At 47.8% G+C, this 18,800-nt stretch overlaps 1 protein-coding gene across 1 annotated transcript in view; it reads left to right on the top strand.

The window, feature by feature from the left end:
• LOC103196806 (S-adenosyl-L-methionine-dependent tRNA 4-demethylwyosine synthase TYW1) overlaps positions 1-18,800 on the top strand; it is a 161,741-nt gene that overhangs the window by 20,678 nt on the left and 122,263 nt on the right. The window contains exons 8-9 of the mRNA XM_007940605.2: positions 4,990-5,112; positions 16,538-16,655. Of these exons, the coding sequence (XP_007938796.2) occupies positions 4,990-5,112; positions 16,538-16,655 (241 nt within the window). The remainder of the gene's footprint in view (positions 1-4,989; positions 5,113-16,537; positions 16,656-18,800) is intronic.

The raw sequence follows: 18,800 nt of genomic DNA, 5'->3' as shown, positions 1-18,800 counted from the left end.
AGTTCTCCCTGCGCCATGAACTTTTCATTATAACTAGAAACAATCATTCCCATTAAAATTATCAAGATCATTAAAGAACAAAAACAAAAGATAAATATAGAGAGAGCACACTTGACCCCAGGAAGCCTGCTGTTTCCTTGAAACAATTGCTTCAGGCTGGTGACTATGTCACGCGGACCCCACCGGGGCTGTCGTGGCACAGGGGACTGGGCCACATTGGTTTTCTAGCCCTGATGTCTGTGAAGAATTGCACTGAATGTTTACTGAAAACAACTTTTGAAGTTTTCCAAGGTCACAGGCCACATGAGTAGCAGTTGCCACTGGAGTTTTTGTAAAGATAAATGGCTTCCTTTGGGAGGCAGTAAACTCCTGAGACTTGTGTCAGAAAGTGCCGTGTTCTGAGAAGGTACAGAGGACAGGCCAGGACAGGGTCAGCAAGCCAGCAAGCAAGCCGGGCTGACTGGTGGGCCCAGCCTGCTGCCTGTTTTGTAAACACACTCGTTCCCTCACGTACTATCATGACCCTGACTGCTTTCACGCTATAGCAGCAGACTTAAGTAGTCCAGGCAGAGGCTGTACAAGTCAAAGGGTCAAAAATATTTACTCTTTGTCTCTTTACAGGCAAAGTGTGCTGACTGCTGGTCTAGGGTGAGGGGGGGAGAGTGGACTGGATGATCCCCAGTGTCCTCTCCCCTGTGTCCTCAGGGCTCAGATTCTGTATTTATTGTCATTGAGGGGGATGGGTGCACTGGGCACATGGGCAGGGCTGGCGTTTACTGCCATTCCCGGAAGCTCAGTCCGACAGGGGACCCTAAAGCACTTGTATGCTTTCCCCATTGGTTGGGAAGCCTCATCGCACTGGAAACAGATGGATTCATAGTTAGGACTATTGCTGGAAGTGTTCTCGTTGTCATTCTTAATGGTTCGGGCCTGAGGCTGGGAGGTGAGGGTGAAGTTAGTGGCAGAGATTTTCTGCTGAAGCTGGGCTGAGATGCCTTTAAGAACACCTCTACCTCCATGGACCTGGTTTGCCATCTGTAAGTAAGGCAGGGAAGATCTACTCCTTTATTGACAAAGCTGAAGCTACGCTGGGGAGCCAGCTGCAGCCCCTCCCCTGGTCTCAGCCTTGCTTTCAACCAGGTCTCATGGTCATGTAGGCCAAAGGTGGTAAGAATGTTCATGATGGTGCTGTCACGTGGGGCAGGCCGAGGAGTGGCCTCGAAGGGGTGCTGTCCGTGACGGTGCTGTCACGTGGGGCTAGCTGAGGAGTGGCTTCGAGGGGGTGCTGTTTTATTTATTGGTGCTGTCACGTGGGGCAGGCCGAGGAGTGGCCTCGAGGGGGTGCTGTTTTATTTATTTATTTCTTCTTTTTAAAATTTTTATTGTGATTTAGGTGAAAGTTTACAGGGCAAATTCGTTTTCATACAGCAGTTCATACACATTTTGTTTTATGACATTTGCTGCAGTACCCACAATGTATTATCTTTCTTCCCATTTCCTCCCTGTAGTTACCTCTTCCCTGTGTCCTTCTTTCCTATGCATTACTGGCCCCTCGCTGTCTCCCTGTGCAAATACCGCCCTCCTGTTCTCCCATGATTGATCCTTCTGAGGATTGTGCCCACCTGGTGTATATATTCACCCTGTGTGCCAGTATATTGTTTGGCTAGAAGCCACAGAGGTGAGTTCAATTCCAGGCCTGAAGGGTGACTCAGGGCCAGTCTTGGGGGTTTCGTCAGGCTCTGTCAGACAAGTTAGCCTGTTTTTTTCTTTTAAGTTTTTCTTATTTTGAGTTTTGTTCCACATTTTTCTCCCACACTGTCCAGCATCTCCTGCACTGATCCCTTTCCCAGTGGCTGACAGTGGTAGCCGAGTAACGTCTAGTTCTTCAGGTCTCATGGTCATGTAGGCCAAAGTTTACATGGTCCACCTAGTCCATTGGACTAATTGTTTCCATGCATCATTGGTGTCCTTCATTCTTCTTGGCGCTGGACGAGGAGACCCCTGCTGATGGGCGCTTGTTTTAGTTTGGAATGCAAGCTCGATCACTAATTGTATCACTTCCTTGCTCTACTCTGGGAGTTCTGGTGGTGCAGTGGTTTAGTGGTTAAGTTTGAACCTACCAGCCACTCTGTGGGAGAAAGAGGTAGCAGTCTGCTTCTGTGAAGATTTACAGCCTTGAAAACCTGTTGTACTCTGTCCTAAAAGGTTGCTGTGAGTCAGAATTGACTGGATGGCAGTGGTTCTTTTGTTGTATACTCTAGTCCAAAGAAAGGTGATCCCAAAGAATGTGGAAATTATAGAACAATATCATTAATATCGCACGCAAGTAAGATCTTACTGAAGATAATTCAGAAATGTTTGCAGCAGTATATTGACAGAGAACTTCCAGAGGTTCAAGCCGGATTCAGAAGAGGACGTGGAACAAGGGATATCATAGCTGTTGTCAGATGGATCTTGGCTCAAGGCAAAGAATACCAGAAAGATGTTTACTTGTGTTTTATTGACTATGCAAAGGCATTTGGTTGTGTGGATCATGACAAATTATGGATAACATTGAGAAGAATGGGAATTCCCGAGCACTTGATTGTACTCATGAGGAATCTGTACCTTGACCAGGAGGCTGTCTTTCAAACAGAACAAGGGGACGCTACATGGTTTAAAATCAAGAAGGGAGTGCGTCAGGGTTGTATCCTTTCTCCACACTTATTCAATCTATATGCTGAGCAACTAATCTGAGAAGCTGGACTATATGAAGAAAAACGTGGTATCAGGATTGGAGGAAGAATCATTAACAACCTGAGATATGCAGACGATACAACTTTGCTTGCTGAAAGTGGGGATGACTTAAGGCACCTACTGATGAAGGTTGAAGAATACAGTCTGCAGTATGGATTACATCTCAATATAAAGAAAACAAAAATCCTCACAACTGGACCAATGAGCAGCATCACAGTAAATGGAGAGAAGATTGAGGTTGTCAAAGAATTCACGTTGCTTGGTTCTACAATCGATGCCAACGGAAGGAGCAGTCAGGACATTAGACAACGTGTAGTATTGGGAAAGTCAACTGCGAAGGAACTGTTTCAAGTGCTGAGGAGCAAGGTTATCTCCTTGAGGACTAAGGTGCGCCTGACACAAGCCATGATATTTCCAGTCGCCTCGTATGCATGTGAGAGCTGGACAATGAATAAGGAAGACCGAAGAAGAGTTGATGCTTTTGAGTTGTGGTGCTGGCGAAGACTGCTGAAAGTCCCATGGACTGCTAAAGGAACTAACAGATCTGTCCTGGAGGAAGTGCAGCCAGAATGCTCCTTGAAGCAAGAATGGCCAGACTTCATCTCACCTATTTTGGTCATGTTGTAAGAAGGGACCATTCCCTGGAGAAGGATGTCATGCTTGGTAGGTTGGAGGGTCGACGAAAGAGGGGGAGGCCTTCAACGAGATGGATTGTCACGGTGGCTGCGATGATGGGCTCAAGTATAGCGGGGATTGTGGGGCTGGCACGGGATCGGGCAGTGTTTCGTTCTCCTGTGCATGGGGTCGCTATGAGTCGGAAACGACTTGACGGCACTTAACAACAACAACTAGTCCCTGGGTGGTGCAAAGGGTTAATGCGCTTAGCTGTTAAACCGACAGGTTGGCAGTTTGAATCCATCCAGAGATGCCTCAAAAGAAAGGCTTGGCTATCTACTTGTGAAAAATCAGCTGTTAAAACCCCTGGAGCGCGGTCATACTCTGATCCTCGGGAGGTCTCCATGAGTTGGAATCAACTAGCAAAATGGTAATTTTTTTTCAGTGTTGTATCCTAGGGCAGAGTAGCCAGCACATGAAAGTTACTGACATCTAGTTTCTTTTAACTTGAAAGTGATCCATGAGTTACTCGCAGGTATCTGTTACGTAAACTACTGCTTAAAAACCTAATTATCCTTCTTCACTGATTAAGCTTTTTAAGAAGGGTGAAGGCTTTGTCTGAACCTTTGCTGTTTATTCACTGTGATAATTATTAACATCTCTAGCCCTTCATGTCGGGAGCTCTGGTAGTGTAGTGCCTAAGGCACTTGACTACTAAGCAGAAGGCTGGCGGTTCAAACCCACCAGCCACTCCTCAGAAGGAAGATGGAGCAATCTACTTCCATAGTGATACTGCCTCGGCAACCCAAGGAGAGGTCGGTATGAGTCGGGTCCCACTTGACGGCACATAATAACAACAACAACAACAACTACAACAGCCCTTCACGTCACCGTCACCGCCTGCAAGATGATAACTAAACATAAAAGCCCCGTCACCGCCTGCAAGATGATAACTAAACATAAAAGCCCCATTGCCGTTGAGTCAGTTCTGACTCATTGCCCTGATAGCATGGGGCACAACTGCCCACAGGGTTTGCAAGGCTGTAATCTTTATGGAAGCAAAGCCCAAACCACACCCAGTGCTGTTGAGTAGATTACGACTCACAGCACCCCTAGAGGGCAGAGTGGAACTGAACCACAGGGTTTCTTAGGCTGTCAGTCTTTACGGAAGCCAACTGCCTCACCTTTCTCCTGCCAAGCAACTGGCCTACCCGTCTTTCAGTAGCCACTGAGCACTGTACCCACTGTGCCAACGGTCCTTATGCTGAACGTACCTACCTCGTCAGTCTGGTTAAGGGTCATATGAGGGAACACAGGTCAGCTACTCGGGGGAGAGGGTGGCATGCAGTAGGTGTCCCCTGAATGCTTTTTCAGGTGATCTTCCCTTCCTCGCCCCTGCTCACATCACCTTCATGGGGGAGGGCAGAAGTGCTCGCTCTGCTCCCTCTGGGGCGCTTCTCATGGTGCACCGTCAGGTGTAGTTGCTCCTGTTGACGGAGACGTTGCCATTGAGAAGACTTCAGATGGTGTGGCCTTTTTAAAGTACTAAGTTAGAAGGCCGTGAACTCAGTCTGGGGAGCAGTGTACGAGGAGCTTGCCGTGGCTTCTGTGAAAAATGTAATGAAGCCTCTTTTGCAGGAGGAAGTGCCCTTCGAGAGCAACAGTGAGGAGGAATGTGGGGCCGAGGAACGGCACAGTCTGAATCCTGTCGTTGACGTTGAGGATCTTGGCAACATTGTGGATCGTGTGAAGAAAGAAAAGGTACCATTGTTTTGGGAGGTGTGTGGGCTAATGTCTAACACTGTACTGGCCTGTAGTCATTTGCTCATGAGGTAGGTTTCTTTCCTTGCTCCCTGTGTGGAGAGTCTTGCCATGTGGGGGCTTTACATGTACTTCGCGAAAACCTTCGCTCACCTCACTGTGACTATGAGCTTGCAGGGGGCAGATGGACTGAAGAATGGGTGGGCAGGGAGAGGGACTTTTCTTAGTGCTGTGGCTAATGAGCACAGGGTGGTGTATTGATGTTGATGGCTCATGCCATGGATTCATAGTGCCCTGTTGTGGAGGCAACACCATCAGTGCCTTTACAACTAATCAGACTTAAGAACCAATTAAGAAACTCATGATTTTGTTTCTCTAGAACTACTCCTGGTACCAGGTGTCTTAGGCTGGGTTCGCTAGCAAAGCAAAACCAGTGAAGCTGATAGGTAGAGAGAGAGAGAGTGCGAGAGTGAGAGCAAGAGCGAGAGAGAGAGAGAGAGAGAGAGAGAGATTTATTTCAGGGAAATGGCTCACACATTTGTAGAGGCTGGCATGTCCCAAGTCTGTGGGTCAGATGTCAGCTAGAGGCTTCTCCTGACCCGTGCAGCTGCAGGAGCTGACAGACTCAAGGTCAGCAGGCAGTGTAGCAGGCTGCTAGTTTCAGAGGCTGATGAATCTGAGATCAGCAGGTAAAATGGCAGATTGTTGGCTCACAGGCCATGAAAGCAACAATCCCAACATCGGCGGGCAACACAGCAGGCCACTAGTTCAGCTTCAGGAACTGAAGATGATGACAAGCCAGATGCAAGATCCAGAATGAGCAGAAAGCCTGAGACTTTGCCCAAGCTTTTCCATACTTCCTGGAAGCAGGCCACACCCTGCAGACAATGCCTTTACAAACTGATTGGCTGCTCACAGCAGATCTCATTATGAAGGTGATAACATTCTATCAGATCTTATCATGGGAAATAACCACATGTTAGCTGTTAAGCCACTTAGAATCATGGCCCAGCCAGGCTGACACACAGTCTTGACTGCTGTAGCAAGAATTTGATGACATTCTCTGGGAAACAGCTTTTTACACGGTCTCAACATAGCACCCCAGAAATGCCACTACGTAGAAACGCCAGAGTGAAAAACGAAACGTCCCAACATCCCAAAACTCACAGGTTACTTATTACCAACTGAAAAACCGACCTTTGCAACTGAAGCCATCAGGTGGACCTCACCTCTACCAAGCAGGCACATTTAGCATCAGTGCTAGGAGTTGAACTTGACCTTACGTGCCTCCCAGCACAATGTAGTGAGAAGTACACAGTGCCTATGCAGTGTTCGTGTCAAAAATGTTAAATCTGATTCTAGTAGGGGGAGCAGGAGGAAAATTCAGTAAATAGGACAGTCTGTGTTGTTGTTGTTGTTATGTGCCGTCGAGTCGACCCCGACTCATAGCGACCCCTCCTTGGGTTTCCGAGGCAGTATCACTACGGAAGTAGGATTGCCCAACCTTCCTTCCGAGGAGTGGCTGGTGGGTTTGAACCGCCAGCGGTCTGGTTAGCAGGCAAGTGCTTTAGCCACTATGCTACAGTCTGTGAGGCTAGTGAAAAATCCAGGTTGTCTTTGTTGGTGGAAATGTCTTGAAATGGGGTGGATTTCAGTGTCTGAAACACTCTACTAATTCATAAGGAAGCTGACTTAGGTAGATTTCTGGAATTTTCGCAGGGCAAGCGAAGCTAATTAAAGCTTTGTTTGTGGTGTGTGAAAAGATTGGGATAATTTGTGGGAGTGTCTCTTTCCTTGCTTTTTCCTTTATGGCCGTTAGAGGGCACTAGAGGAAAAGTGGTAAGCAAACTCTCCTGGCTATCCGTGGACATGAGCATCTGCGGACACTATGTTTTGAAATGAAATGGTTTTGGAATTTCTGAACTGGAAGCAGCTGGCTTACTACATTCCAAGTTTCTGAGCAAATCTCTTAACAGTTCTTATCAAATCATCAGATCTTGGGGGAGAATAATGTATTTTTTTTCCCAACTCTCATTTGCTGAAACATGAGCTCCTGTTGTTAGTTTTCCACTGCTGTGAGCTTACAGCAGTGTCTCCCACAGAGTCTGCTGTGTCCATTTGACACTACGCACCGTGTGCCAGCCTCCGTGACATTGGTAATTGCTGCTTGGTTTTTCTGGCGTGGCCTGGGAACGGCTCACGTGGACACCAGGCTGCTCTCTGGCCATTCTTGCTCGTGGTATTAAACTGCCCCTTGTTGGTGTAGACAGAAATGGAGTACACAGCTACTTAAGCACAACAGCCCTGGATTGGACCTGAGTTCTCGTTAGAAGGCTTCTTTAACTACTTGCCAACCTGTGTAGAGAAGCCCCGGTGGTGCAGTGGTTAAAGTACTCGGCTGCTAACCAAAAGATCCACAGTTTGAACCCATTAGCAGCACCATGGAAGTAAGGTGAGACAATCTGCTTCTGAAAGATTTCCAGTCTTGGAAACCTATGGGGCAGTTTTGCTGTGTCCTGTAGGGTTGCTGTGAGTCAGAATCGACTCACTGTCAGTGGGTTTGGTTCGGGCTTTGTGTCTGTGAAGATCTCCAGCGTAGAAACCCTGTGGGGCAGTTTTACGCTGTCCTGTAGGGGCACTGTGAGTTGCAGTCGTCTTTGGTGACCATGGGTTTGGTTTTTGGATTGGGTAACCTGTGTGGAGGAGCTCTGGTGGTGTCGTGCCTAAGGCACTTGACTGCTAACAAGAAGGCTGGAAGTTCAAACCCACGAGCCACTCCTTGGAAGGAAGGTTGGGCAATCTACTTCCGTAGTGATACTGCCTTGGAAACCCAAGGAGGGGTTGTTATGAGTCGGATCCGACTTGACGGCAGTGAGTTTGGTTTTTTGGTATAGGATTTTCTAGGCTATAATTTTTTTTATTTTTTTTTTAAATTTTATTGTAGTGAAAACATATACAACAAGACATTTGCCAACATAACTTCCACATTTACAGCTCAGGGATTGATGACATTTTTCATTTGTGCCACCATTGTTGCTATCCTTTTCCAAAATATTCTGTTCCCCTTACAGGCTGCAGACCTTACAGGAGCAGGCTGCCAGGTCTTTTTTCTCTTGGAGCTGCTGATGGGTTCAGACTGTCAGCCTTTCAGTTGGCAGCTGAGTGCTTAAACAACTGCACTATTATTACTCATAATGTGTTCAAATGGGGTAGATTCGTCCCAGCTAATGCCCCCATGGTGTTCTGCCTCTTCCCTCCACGTAGCACCTAAGACAGTAATTACAGAGGCAAAGAGGTTTTGCAGGGTGAGAGTGATTCCTGGGACCAGGAGAGCTGGAGTGAGACGGAGGAATGTTGGAGGTACAGTTGCAGGGGTGGCGTGCTGGGGAGCGGCAGAGGATGTGCACCATCAAGTCGATCTGTGGTGACCCGTGTGTGTCAGGGTAGGACTGTGCCCTATAGGGTTCTCAGGGCTGACTCTTGGGAGTAGATCCCCAAGTCTGTCTTCCAGTGCCTGTGGGTGGGTTTGAACCACAGACCTTTAGGTTAGCAGCCGAGTGTATTAACCTGTGTGAACCACCCAGGGACTCCTGGGGATGTAGGGAGGGAGTAATAGAGAAAGAAGGCCGGGTAGGGTCCTGAAGGGCCTGTTGTACCATGGAACGGGGTGAACTTGATCCTGGAAGCAATGGTTGATGGGGAGAATGGGTTGGGGAGTGGGGAGAGAAGGCGGTTTCAGTGGAGTGCCAGTGTTAGGAGAGGTCACATCACATGTTGGGGTGTCTCATTCACCCCTTGTGATAGCCCTGAGATGTCTGTGCCATTGTTTTCTCCGTTTTCCCATTTTCCAGGGCAGGAAACTGAGGCTCAGGTAGGGGGAGTGATGGCTTGTGAGCTGTGGGGTCTTGCCCAGAGTGTGTTCTCTGTGTTCCTCCCCTTGGCTGTTTCCTGGGGGGCATGGATCCTGGAGGGAAGAGCCAGGGAGCCCGGAAGGGCTGAGACTTTTAGGTGGTTTATTTTCTGTTGCCCTTAGGTTGTGATTTATAATTGGAAAGCCTACTGCTGCTTTTTTTTCCCCCTGCAGTAAATACATGTTGCTGAAACTCCCCACAACGTGCTCTGGTTCAGCACAAGCTGTAACATCAGTGTCATTCGTTTTAGAAATAAATGGCAGATGCTGGGTAATTACTCACCAGAGAAACATTTCAATTTGCCAGCTATTTAAATTACAGAGGATCTCATTAGTGTGTCCAGCTCTGCTTAGAAAGTCACATAGAACTCTAGTGGAATACTACGAAGGCAGCTCTTCTTCTGTTGTTATTTTCCAAGTTTTAAGTGTTTAATTCACCCAGAAACAAAAGGGATATCCCTTTACCCCAAGAGCCAACCTTTCAGGTAGCCTGATTCACCTGTGGCCCTTGCAGCCAGGAACACTTAACAGTGAGTCCAGAAATTATTTCCTTAAATCAGATAATCCAAATTAGAATAATTGGTGGGTCTGAGTCAGACCATTCGAAAGCTCTTTGTCTACATGTTGGAGGGTGTTGGCAGTTGTACAGAGATGGTGGTCTGGAGTCTGTTGACTGGTGACCTAGGTTGTCACCCTGGTTACTCCACGTACCGCATACCGGTTTGCAGCAAGTTCAGGCATTGTTGTTAGGTGCCACTGAGTTGAGTCCACCTCATTCTGCCCCCCGTGACGGTAGGACTGCCTTGCAGGGTTTTCTAGGCTGCAGATCCCTGGGGCTCTCATCTGCAGAGCTGCAATCAGCCTTTTGCTTAGCAGCTAAGCTCTTAACCATTGCCCCGTCAAGGCTCCTTAAACTGTTTGAAAGCTCTTTACCAAAACCAACCAGTTGTCAAGTCGGTTGCAACTTGTGGCCATCCCATATGTGTCAGGGTAGATCTATGCCACATGGGGTTTTCAGTGGTTGATTTTTTAGGTCACCAGACCTTTCTTCCAAAGCACTGCTGGTTCTACTCAAGCCTCCAGCCTGTTGGTTGGTAGCCAAGGGCAGTAACCGCTTGCACCACCCAGGGACTTTACACCCGACCACACTGTTCTTCGATAAGCTTGCTTCCTTGAAACTGAGTGTACTCACGGGTGGAACCCCCGAACCTGGCCCTTGGTCACCTTTTGGGCCTGGAACTGCACTGACCTCTGTGGCTCAACTTTCAGCCAAACAAGAAAGTGATGAAGTGAACAGTACCACAAGGGAGGTGGCACTCCTCAGAACAATCAACCACAGGAGATGCAAAGGGCAGCGTTTGCCCAGCGAGAAAGCCTATAAAGCAGGAAGGGGAGGAGTATAGGAAGGAAGGACACAGGAAAATAGTAACCAGAGGAAGAAGTGGGAAGAGAGCTGTTACATTGTGGGGATTGTGATGAATGTCACAAAACAAAACGTGTATGAGTTGTTGAATGGAAAACCAGTTTGCGCCATAAACTGCCACCTAAATCACAATATAAACTTGAAAAGAATAACTGAGTATACTCAAAAAGCTCTGATTGTTGATGAAAATCGGTCATTTTAAAACTGAGTTAGGACCAACCAAAGCCAAACCCATTGTTGTCAAGTTGATTACAATTCATAACGGCCCTGTAGGACTGAGTACGAACTGCTACATAGGGTTTCCAAGGCTGTATTCTTTATGGAAGGAGCTCTGGTGGCATAGTGCCTAAGGCATGACTGTTAGCCAGAAGGCTGGCAGTTCAAGCCCACCCACCAGCCACTCCTCGGAAGGAAGATTTGGCAATCTACTTCCATAGTGAAACCGCCTCAGAAACCCAGGGAAGGGTCACTATGGGTGGCAGGGAGTGTGTGTGTGTGTGTGTGTGTGGGTGTGTGTGTAATCTTTATGGAAGCAGACTGCCACATCTTTTTCCTGAAGAGTGTCTGGTGGGTTTGAACCACTGAGCTTGCGATTAGCAGCCAGGCGCTAACCAGGGCTCCCTGAACTGTGACAGCTGAGTGGTGTAGATGACACTCCTCTATTAAAGAATCATGAACCCAGGGAAGTGGGTGAAATTGCAGCAGTGCTTCCTGTTGAGAGGTGCTGGATCTAGAAGCTTTCAGTGAGTGGAGGAAGTGGGATCTGCTTTTCTGGGGCTGGAAGCAGTGTCATTTTGAGGCGTTCATTCGTTTATTCAGCATTAACTCACCGTGCATCCTGTGCCTCATGGATCCAGCCCTTGACAGGTGGACTGTCTGTAACATGGCTTCTGGACAGGGTAGACCATCTGTAGCCAAAGTTTTTTGCATGGGTGCTGTAAAAAGGACCTGGAGGTGGCATCTTTCTCTGTCCTCCTCTAATCTCTTGAGGTGAGGAGAGACTCACCAGCAGCAGCCCAAGACTGATTCCTCAGGGGCCAGACATGCTGCCACCCTTCAGCCTTCTTAGAATTCTGACACCAACCATCCCTCCTGTGACACTCACTACTTCTCTTTTGGATTTAATAATTCATTGCAGTGGCCACGCAGAATTCAGACAGTACTTGCGATTATGGGTTTTTTTAGGGAAGTAAACAGTTCAGGTTTAGAACACTCAGGATACAGTTCTTCAATCAGGAAAGCTGCCTCTCTACTCTACCCTCAAGTACACCTCTCTTTGGCCCTTGGCCTCTGAGCCTGGCTGGGCAAGTGTTACAGAGCTCTTTGAGCGCTGCTGATAGATACACGTAGGTACAGGCTGCTCTGCCAGAAGCTACTCAGCTTTCTCGCTCTGTGGCCGGCAGGTCTGCCACTCTGTCTTGTGCCAGCGGCTCGGTTCTGCTGCCACTGCCACTGCTGCTGCGTCCCTGTGCCAAGGAGGTCCAGCACAAGGATCTTGGGTCCAAGGATGCATTCCTCTCCACCTCCAGCTCTTCTCTCTTGATGGCAGTGAGATCCCTCCTTCTGCCTCTAGGAGGGCTCACTTTAAGCCTAGTGAATGACCAAAAACCAAACACACTGCTGTGGAGTCGAATCTGACTCATAGCAACCCCTCCTTGGGTTTCTGAGGCATATCTCTACGGAAGTAGATTACCCAGTCTTCCTTTTGAGGACTGGCTGGTGAGTGTGAACCGCCAGCCTTCTGGTGAGCAGTCAAATGCCTTAGGCACTATGCCACCAGATCTCCTTTAGTGAATGACAAAGCTAACTGATCCCCATGTTGGAGTTCCATGCACCTTATGTCTGTGGTCCCATCCCCGCAGGTGCCAGGTGCCTTATTTACATTACTAACAAGCTGTCCAGGCCCCTTTGTGGGTCACAAGCACCTTATATTTGTGTAGTTCCACAGTCATGTGGTGGGAGTCACCAAGACCGTGACTGGAAGAGCCATACCAAATAATTCACCACACCACAGACAGGTTGGAAGAGATTCACCCGATGGTCGGCAAGGGTCAAGGGAACAGATTTACACGAATACTCCTTCCCAGGAGAAAGGCTTGCTTTGGTATCAGAACGCTTGTACAATCACTCTGTTGTCTCCTTTTCCATCTTAGGCAAACTTGGAGTGGTCCAATCGTTTCTGGGATGATGGTGTGAAAATTAGTTAGGTAGTGTTGTACAGTATCCTTTAAATAAAGAAGCTCAGTACTGCTTTTTGCCTCCATTATCACGTAAGATTCATACAGTCCTTTTTATTTACAGAGACCTTTTTTGTTAAGTGCCTGGGAAGTTAGCTTACGATCGGCTTCCCTTTTCGTATGTCAGGAAACAGGCTTAGAGAAGATGTGTGTTAGAATTGAAGGCAAGAATAATGGGTGCAGGAGGTCCTGCAGAGAGTGGGAGAACAACGTGGAACAAAAGTCAAAATCATTAAAAAAAAAAAAAAAAGAAGACCAGGTTTGCTGGTCTCTGTTAGAACCTGGTGAAACCCCCGAGACTATAGCCCCTAGTTACCTTTAGGTCTGGAACTGAACTCACTCCCATGGCTTCCATCCAAACAACAGACACGCATATAGGGTGAACACTTACATCAGGTAGATACACTCCTGGGAGCTCTGGTAGCATAGTGCCTAAGGCACTTGACTGTTAGCCAGAAGGCTAGCAGTTCAAACCCACCAGCCACTCCTCAGAAGAAAGGTTGGGCAATCTACTTCTGTAGTGATAACACCTCAGAAACCCAAGGAGGGTTCACTATGAGTTGGGTCCGACTTGATGGCACATAACAACAACAATAGATACACTTCTTGGAGCGATCAATTGTGGGAGAACAGAAGGGCAGTGTTTGCGCAGGGAGACAGCTCTGGGGGCAGGAGTGCATAGGAAAGAAGGACACAGGGCAGAAGTAACTGCAGGGAGGAAGGGGGAAGTGAGCTGTTACACTGTGGGGAGTTGCAGTCAATGTCATGAAGCAGAATGTGTATGACCTGCTGTATGGAAAATGGATTTGCTCTGTAAACTTTCACCCAAATCACAATAAAAATTAAAAAACAGAAACATTAAGCTGAGCAAAACAAGTCAGTCACAAAAGGACACTGTATGAACTCATTAATGTATAAGCAAATATACAGAACAAGGTTGGTGGTGGTTATCAGGCTGCAAGGCAGGGAAAAGGGGGAGTCTTTGTTCTCAGGGCAGTGAGTTTATGTTAATGGTTGTGGGATGATCTGGAAAAAGCTTCATCAGTAATGGTTGCACAAGATGAAGAATGTAGTCAGTGTCCCTCAGTTGATGTGTAGAAATTACTGAATTGATGAATGTTTTGCTGTGTATATTTCACCACAATGATAGGAAAAAAAAGACTCGTGGGTATGGCTAAGGCAGGCCAAGGAATAGAGACCCCAGTAGAGTGGTCCCAGCAGCTGGGGAGAGGGAGTAGTTGTATTTGTTGGGTGCCCTCGAAGTAGACTCACGGTGACCCTATGTGGAGTGAGGTTTTCTAGGCTGTAATCTTTAGGGAGTAGAGCACCAGGCCTTTCTTTTGCAGTGCTGCTGGGGGGGCTTGAACTGCCATCCTTAGGTCAGCAGCTGATTGCAGCCAGCTTGCTCCACCCGGGGCCCTTGGTTATGTAACAGCTCTGAATGACTGAATGAATGAATGAATAAAACAATGTCTTAAGTGGTTGTATTGTTATGTGCTGGGCATATAACATGTCAGCATGGCAGCACCTAGGAGGTCGATAATTAAAACCCAAACACTCTGCCATCGAGTCGATTCTGACGCATGGCGACCCCCGTTGGGTTTCCCAGGCTGTAAATTTCTGGAAGTACATTGCACCGTCTTCCTCACCGGTGAGATTAGGGTTAGAATTTGAATGGTGCATTAAACTTGCATGTGCTGTCTTAAGAATGACTGTAGTCCTTTTCAGAAATGAAATTGCTTCTGCTTCGGGAAGATGGGACCAGCTGTGTGGGGGAAGGGATGATGCATGTGGCTTTGTCCTGAGCACCCAGGACCATTAACCCTAACCCGGAGCTCTGTCCACGCAGACCTGGTGGCAGAATGGTTGACCCTGGAGTGGCAGCACTTTCGTTTCACAGCACGGATGCCGTCCCACGGCCATCTGACAGCAGGGCAGGTGTCTGCTGGAGACCACAAGGGGGTGTCTGGAGCTCAGGCACAGGGGTGTCGTAGGGTGGGTTCAGTCGTGCGCGTACATGGCCCTTGTTGTTGGGTGCTGTCTGGTCCGTCCCAACTCACAGCGACCCCACGTGACAGTAGAAATGCCCTGGAGGGTTTCCTAAGCCATAATCGTTGTGGAAGTCGTTTGCCAGGTCTTTCTCCCACAGAGCTGCTGGTGGGCTCAACCTTCCGACCTTCTGGTTGGCACCTGAGCGCTTTAATCCCTGCACCACCAGGGTTCATTGCATGTAAGCTCGTACAATGCAGGTGATGTTTTGTGGTGACAGGCACTTGCTTGCATGGTTAGTGGAAACATAGTAACCTGCTACACCATTGATTCAGAGACATTTAAACTGCCTGGAAGTCAAGGTTCCTCCCTTTTACTCCACCATAAACTTTCTTTTCTTTATAAGCTCCCATCTTTGCTTTTAGGAGGGAGCTCTGGTGGGATAGTGCCTAAGGCATTTGACTGCTAACCAAAAGGCTGGTGGTTCAAACCCACCAGCCGCTCCTTGGAAGGCTGGGCAATCTACTCCTGTGGTGATACCACCTTGGAAACCCAAGGAAGGGTCGCTATAAGTTGGATCTGACTTGACGGCAGTGAATTCCCCCCCCCCCAATCTTTGCTTTTAGATCTGAAAGAGATTAAGGGGGAAAAAAGCCAAAGATGTCTTTTATGTTAAATTACTTTAACAAAATAGTAACTGAAACTTTTTTTTTTAATTTCTGTAAAACGCTGAGCATTAAACTCATTACTTTGTAATGCTGTTGTTATTGTTGTTGTTATGTGCCGTCGAGTCAGCCCCGACTCATAGTGACCCCTCCTTGGGTTTCCGAGGCAGTATCACTACGGAAGTAGGATTGCCCAACCTTCCTTCCGAGGAGTAGCTGGTGGGTTTGAACCGCCAGCCTTCTGGTTAGCAGTCAAGTGCTTTAGCCACTATGCTGAGTGATGTTTGTTTACATGTTTTTCCTGTTCCGTCTGGAACTATGTAGGTAAGAACTCTGTTAACAGAAGCAAGCTTGTTTATTAGCTTTGTGTTTTGATGGTGTTTAGTCATTGGAGTGCTGACCTTTTGGATAGAACTTGGTGTTGGTTTGCTTTCTCAGTGGGTCCACTTGATTCCAGGGTGCTTTCTCGCTGACTTGGTACCAGAACGAGGCCATTAAGGAATAGAGAAGAGAGCAGTTTGCTCTGCGTTGCCTTGATTTGCCTCTTTCTTTCTTTCTTTTTTTTAATTTAAATCTTGTCTCCTAATTTTCGTGTGGAGACAGAACAAGGTGGTATCTGTCATCTGTTGCCCAGCTCTGACAGCCGTCAGCCAGTGGGCTGTCCTCCTCATCTGCCTTCCTGTGTCCGCTTCTGTAGGAGTTAGGGAGTCCTGGGTGATGCGGATGGTTAACACGCTCAGCGGCTGCTAACTAAGAGGTTGGTGCTTGGCGTGTGCCCAGTGGCTCCTTGGAACAAAGGCCTGGCAATCTCCTGAAAAATCTGTGGTTGCCAACCCTATGGAGCACGGTTCTGCTCTGACGCACGGGGCGTCGTGAGTTGAGGTCACCTGACGGCCCCTGGCTTACTGGTGGTACGAGTCTGAAGCAGATCGCAGGCATTACACGCTGTGAAGTGTTTCCGTGTTTGGTGGGAAGCTTATGGCTGGGAGTCTGCCCACTGGTTCTGCGGGGCCTGGGCCGGCATCAAGGGTCCTCGGTGCGTGGTGGGCGGCTGCTGCCTTGGCCTGTCCTTCGGTCATCGTCTGACTGGGAATTCAGTCCTTTTGGAGAGGACACCGTTGCGAGCCCTGGTGCTTGTGAGTGTTGTCCCGTGGTTTGCACTGTACGTGGTCAGTGCTGCATTTCATTTGTTTTCACACAGAAGCAGCAGGAGTGGCGGGAGGAGAGAAGCAGATTGCTCCGGAGCACGGAGGAGAAGGAAGACGGTGAAGGGAGAGCCATGATCACGCCCGCTCTCCGGGAAGCCCTCACCAAGCAAGGTGAGCATCCTCCCAGCTCCCTCTGTCTCACGGCATGCTGCGGCGTGCTAGCCTAGTACCTGTGAGAGGACGCACATAAAGGAACATGAGGGCAGTGCAGGACTGGGCAGCGTTTCGTCCTGTCGCACGTAAAGTTGCTGGGAGTCGGAGCCAACTCGATGGCACCTGACAACGGCAATCAGAGGGAAAAGATGATGTGGTCTGTATCTAAGGAGACCCGATGACACAACAGGTCAGCACGCAGCTTCGGAGCGAAAGGTGGGCAGTTCAGGTCCACCAGTCGCTCTGTGGCAGAAAGACTGGTGACCTGCTTCTGTACAGACTCTGGCCTCGGGGACCACTTGGGCAGTCCTGCTCTGACCTTAGGGTTGCTCTGAGTCCGAACTGACTTGACGGCACCCAGCGCAGTAGTCTCTGTCTGGTTAGCTCAGCGCCTGCGCCAGTGGCCCCTGCAGCTGCCTAAGATACTGTGTCTGTGATGCACTTGTGTGTTGGCTGCCCGGACCAGGGAACTTCCTCTCTTCTTGCTTTACTGGGATGTTCCCAGTAGTGCTGCTCAAGTGTGCAGGTGGAAATTGCTCCCTGTCACTGGTTTCTTTATGCCAGAATCACTGTTTATTAAGGGAAAACTGTTAAATGCAGTGAACAGCTTCCATGATGTTAGACTGAGTTTATTAGGAGCGTTTTATGTAGAAGTATCTTGTCTGAGTGTTGGTGGTTGTATTTAATTAAGGAGGCCATAGTTAAATTAATGAATCATACATAATATTGGTTCCTGTGGAAGAAATTGTAGTGAATTGGAGTCAGTAGGATTCCCTCCTTCACTCCCTGCTTCTTTCTTTCCTTCCTGCCTCTCTCCCTCCCTCCCTTCCTTTCGTATTAATTGAGGACCCTTTATGGGACAATTCTGGCATTGCAGAGAAATGCAGGATACAGCATCTCCTTCAGGGAACCATCATCCTGGTAGCGGACACAAACAAGAAACACACACGTGTGTATACAGGCAATCTCTGGTTAAGAAGGTCTGATTGAACAATCCGTACTTATGAACCAACCCTTGTAAATGTGAGATGCCTACAGTGGTTTGTAATAACAAACCGGCATTCCTTTGCAATACCTCAAAAACAGTATTATTATTATTATTATTATTACTGAATTAAAGACGTTTGAGTGTATCTGGAAGTGACTAACTGGTATTAGATGTGAACCTACCTAACTGTTCTGACTTACGTGCAAATTGGACTTAAAGACAAGAATGGAACTCGTCCGTAATCCGGAGCCTGCCTATATGTGTATGTTCTGCTTTTAAGTGGAATATTTAGGCCATTTACATTAGTGTGAGTCCATGGGAGGCCCAGACAGTGAAATGCTGAACTACTAACCAAAAGGCTGGTGGTTTGAACCCCCTCAGAGGCACCTTAAAGGAGCTCTGGTGGCATAGTGCATAAGGCACTTGACTACTAACCGGAAGGCTGGCGGTTCAAACCCACCAGCCACTCCTCGGAAGGAAGGTTGGGCAATCTACTTACATAATGATACTGCCTTGGAAACCCAAGGAGGGGCGCTATAAGTTGGATCCAACTCGATGGCACATAACAACAACAATAACAACAGAGGCACCTTGAAAGAAAGGCTTAAACCAAAACACCAAACTCCCTGCCATCGAGTCGATTCTGACTCATAGAGGGTCACCCTTGGGTTTCCAAAGCTGTAAGTCTTTACAGAAGCAGATTGCTCCATCCTAATCTGCAGAGCAGCTGGTGGGTTCAAACCATGGACTTTTTGGATAGCAGCCAAATGCCTTAACCACTACACCACCAGAGCTCCTTGGTGATCTAACTTTTTTTTTTTAATATATTTTTTTATATTTTTGGTGAAAGTCTGCAGAACAAATTCAATTCCCATTTAACAATTTCTGTATATATATTGTTCAGTTATATTGGTTACATTTTTCTCAGTATGTCAAAATTCTCATTTCCATTCTGGTTATTCCATTTCTGTTAATCTAGCTTCACTGTCCTTCCCCACCCTGTTACCTTCTTTTCTTGGCTTTGAGGCAGATGTTGACTGTCTGGTTTCATGTAGATCATTTTCAAAAAGAGCCCTGTACTCAATTGGGGTTATCATTTACTTTGTAAGCTAGTC

This window comes from Orycteropus afer, unplaced genomic scaffold (assembly GCF_000298275.1).
Source record: "Orycteropus afer afer isolate SDZICR_OR568_19922 unplaced genomic scaffold, OryAfe1.0 scaffold00006, whole genome shotgun sequence".
Taxonomy (NCBI): Eukaryota; Metazoa; Chordata; class Mammalia; order Tubulidentata; family Orycteropodidae; genus Orycteropus; species Orycteropus afer.
The sequence above is the reverse complement of the archived record's forward strand: the minus strand, read 5'-3'. Positions and strand labels throughout refer to the sequence as shown.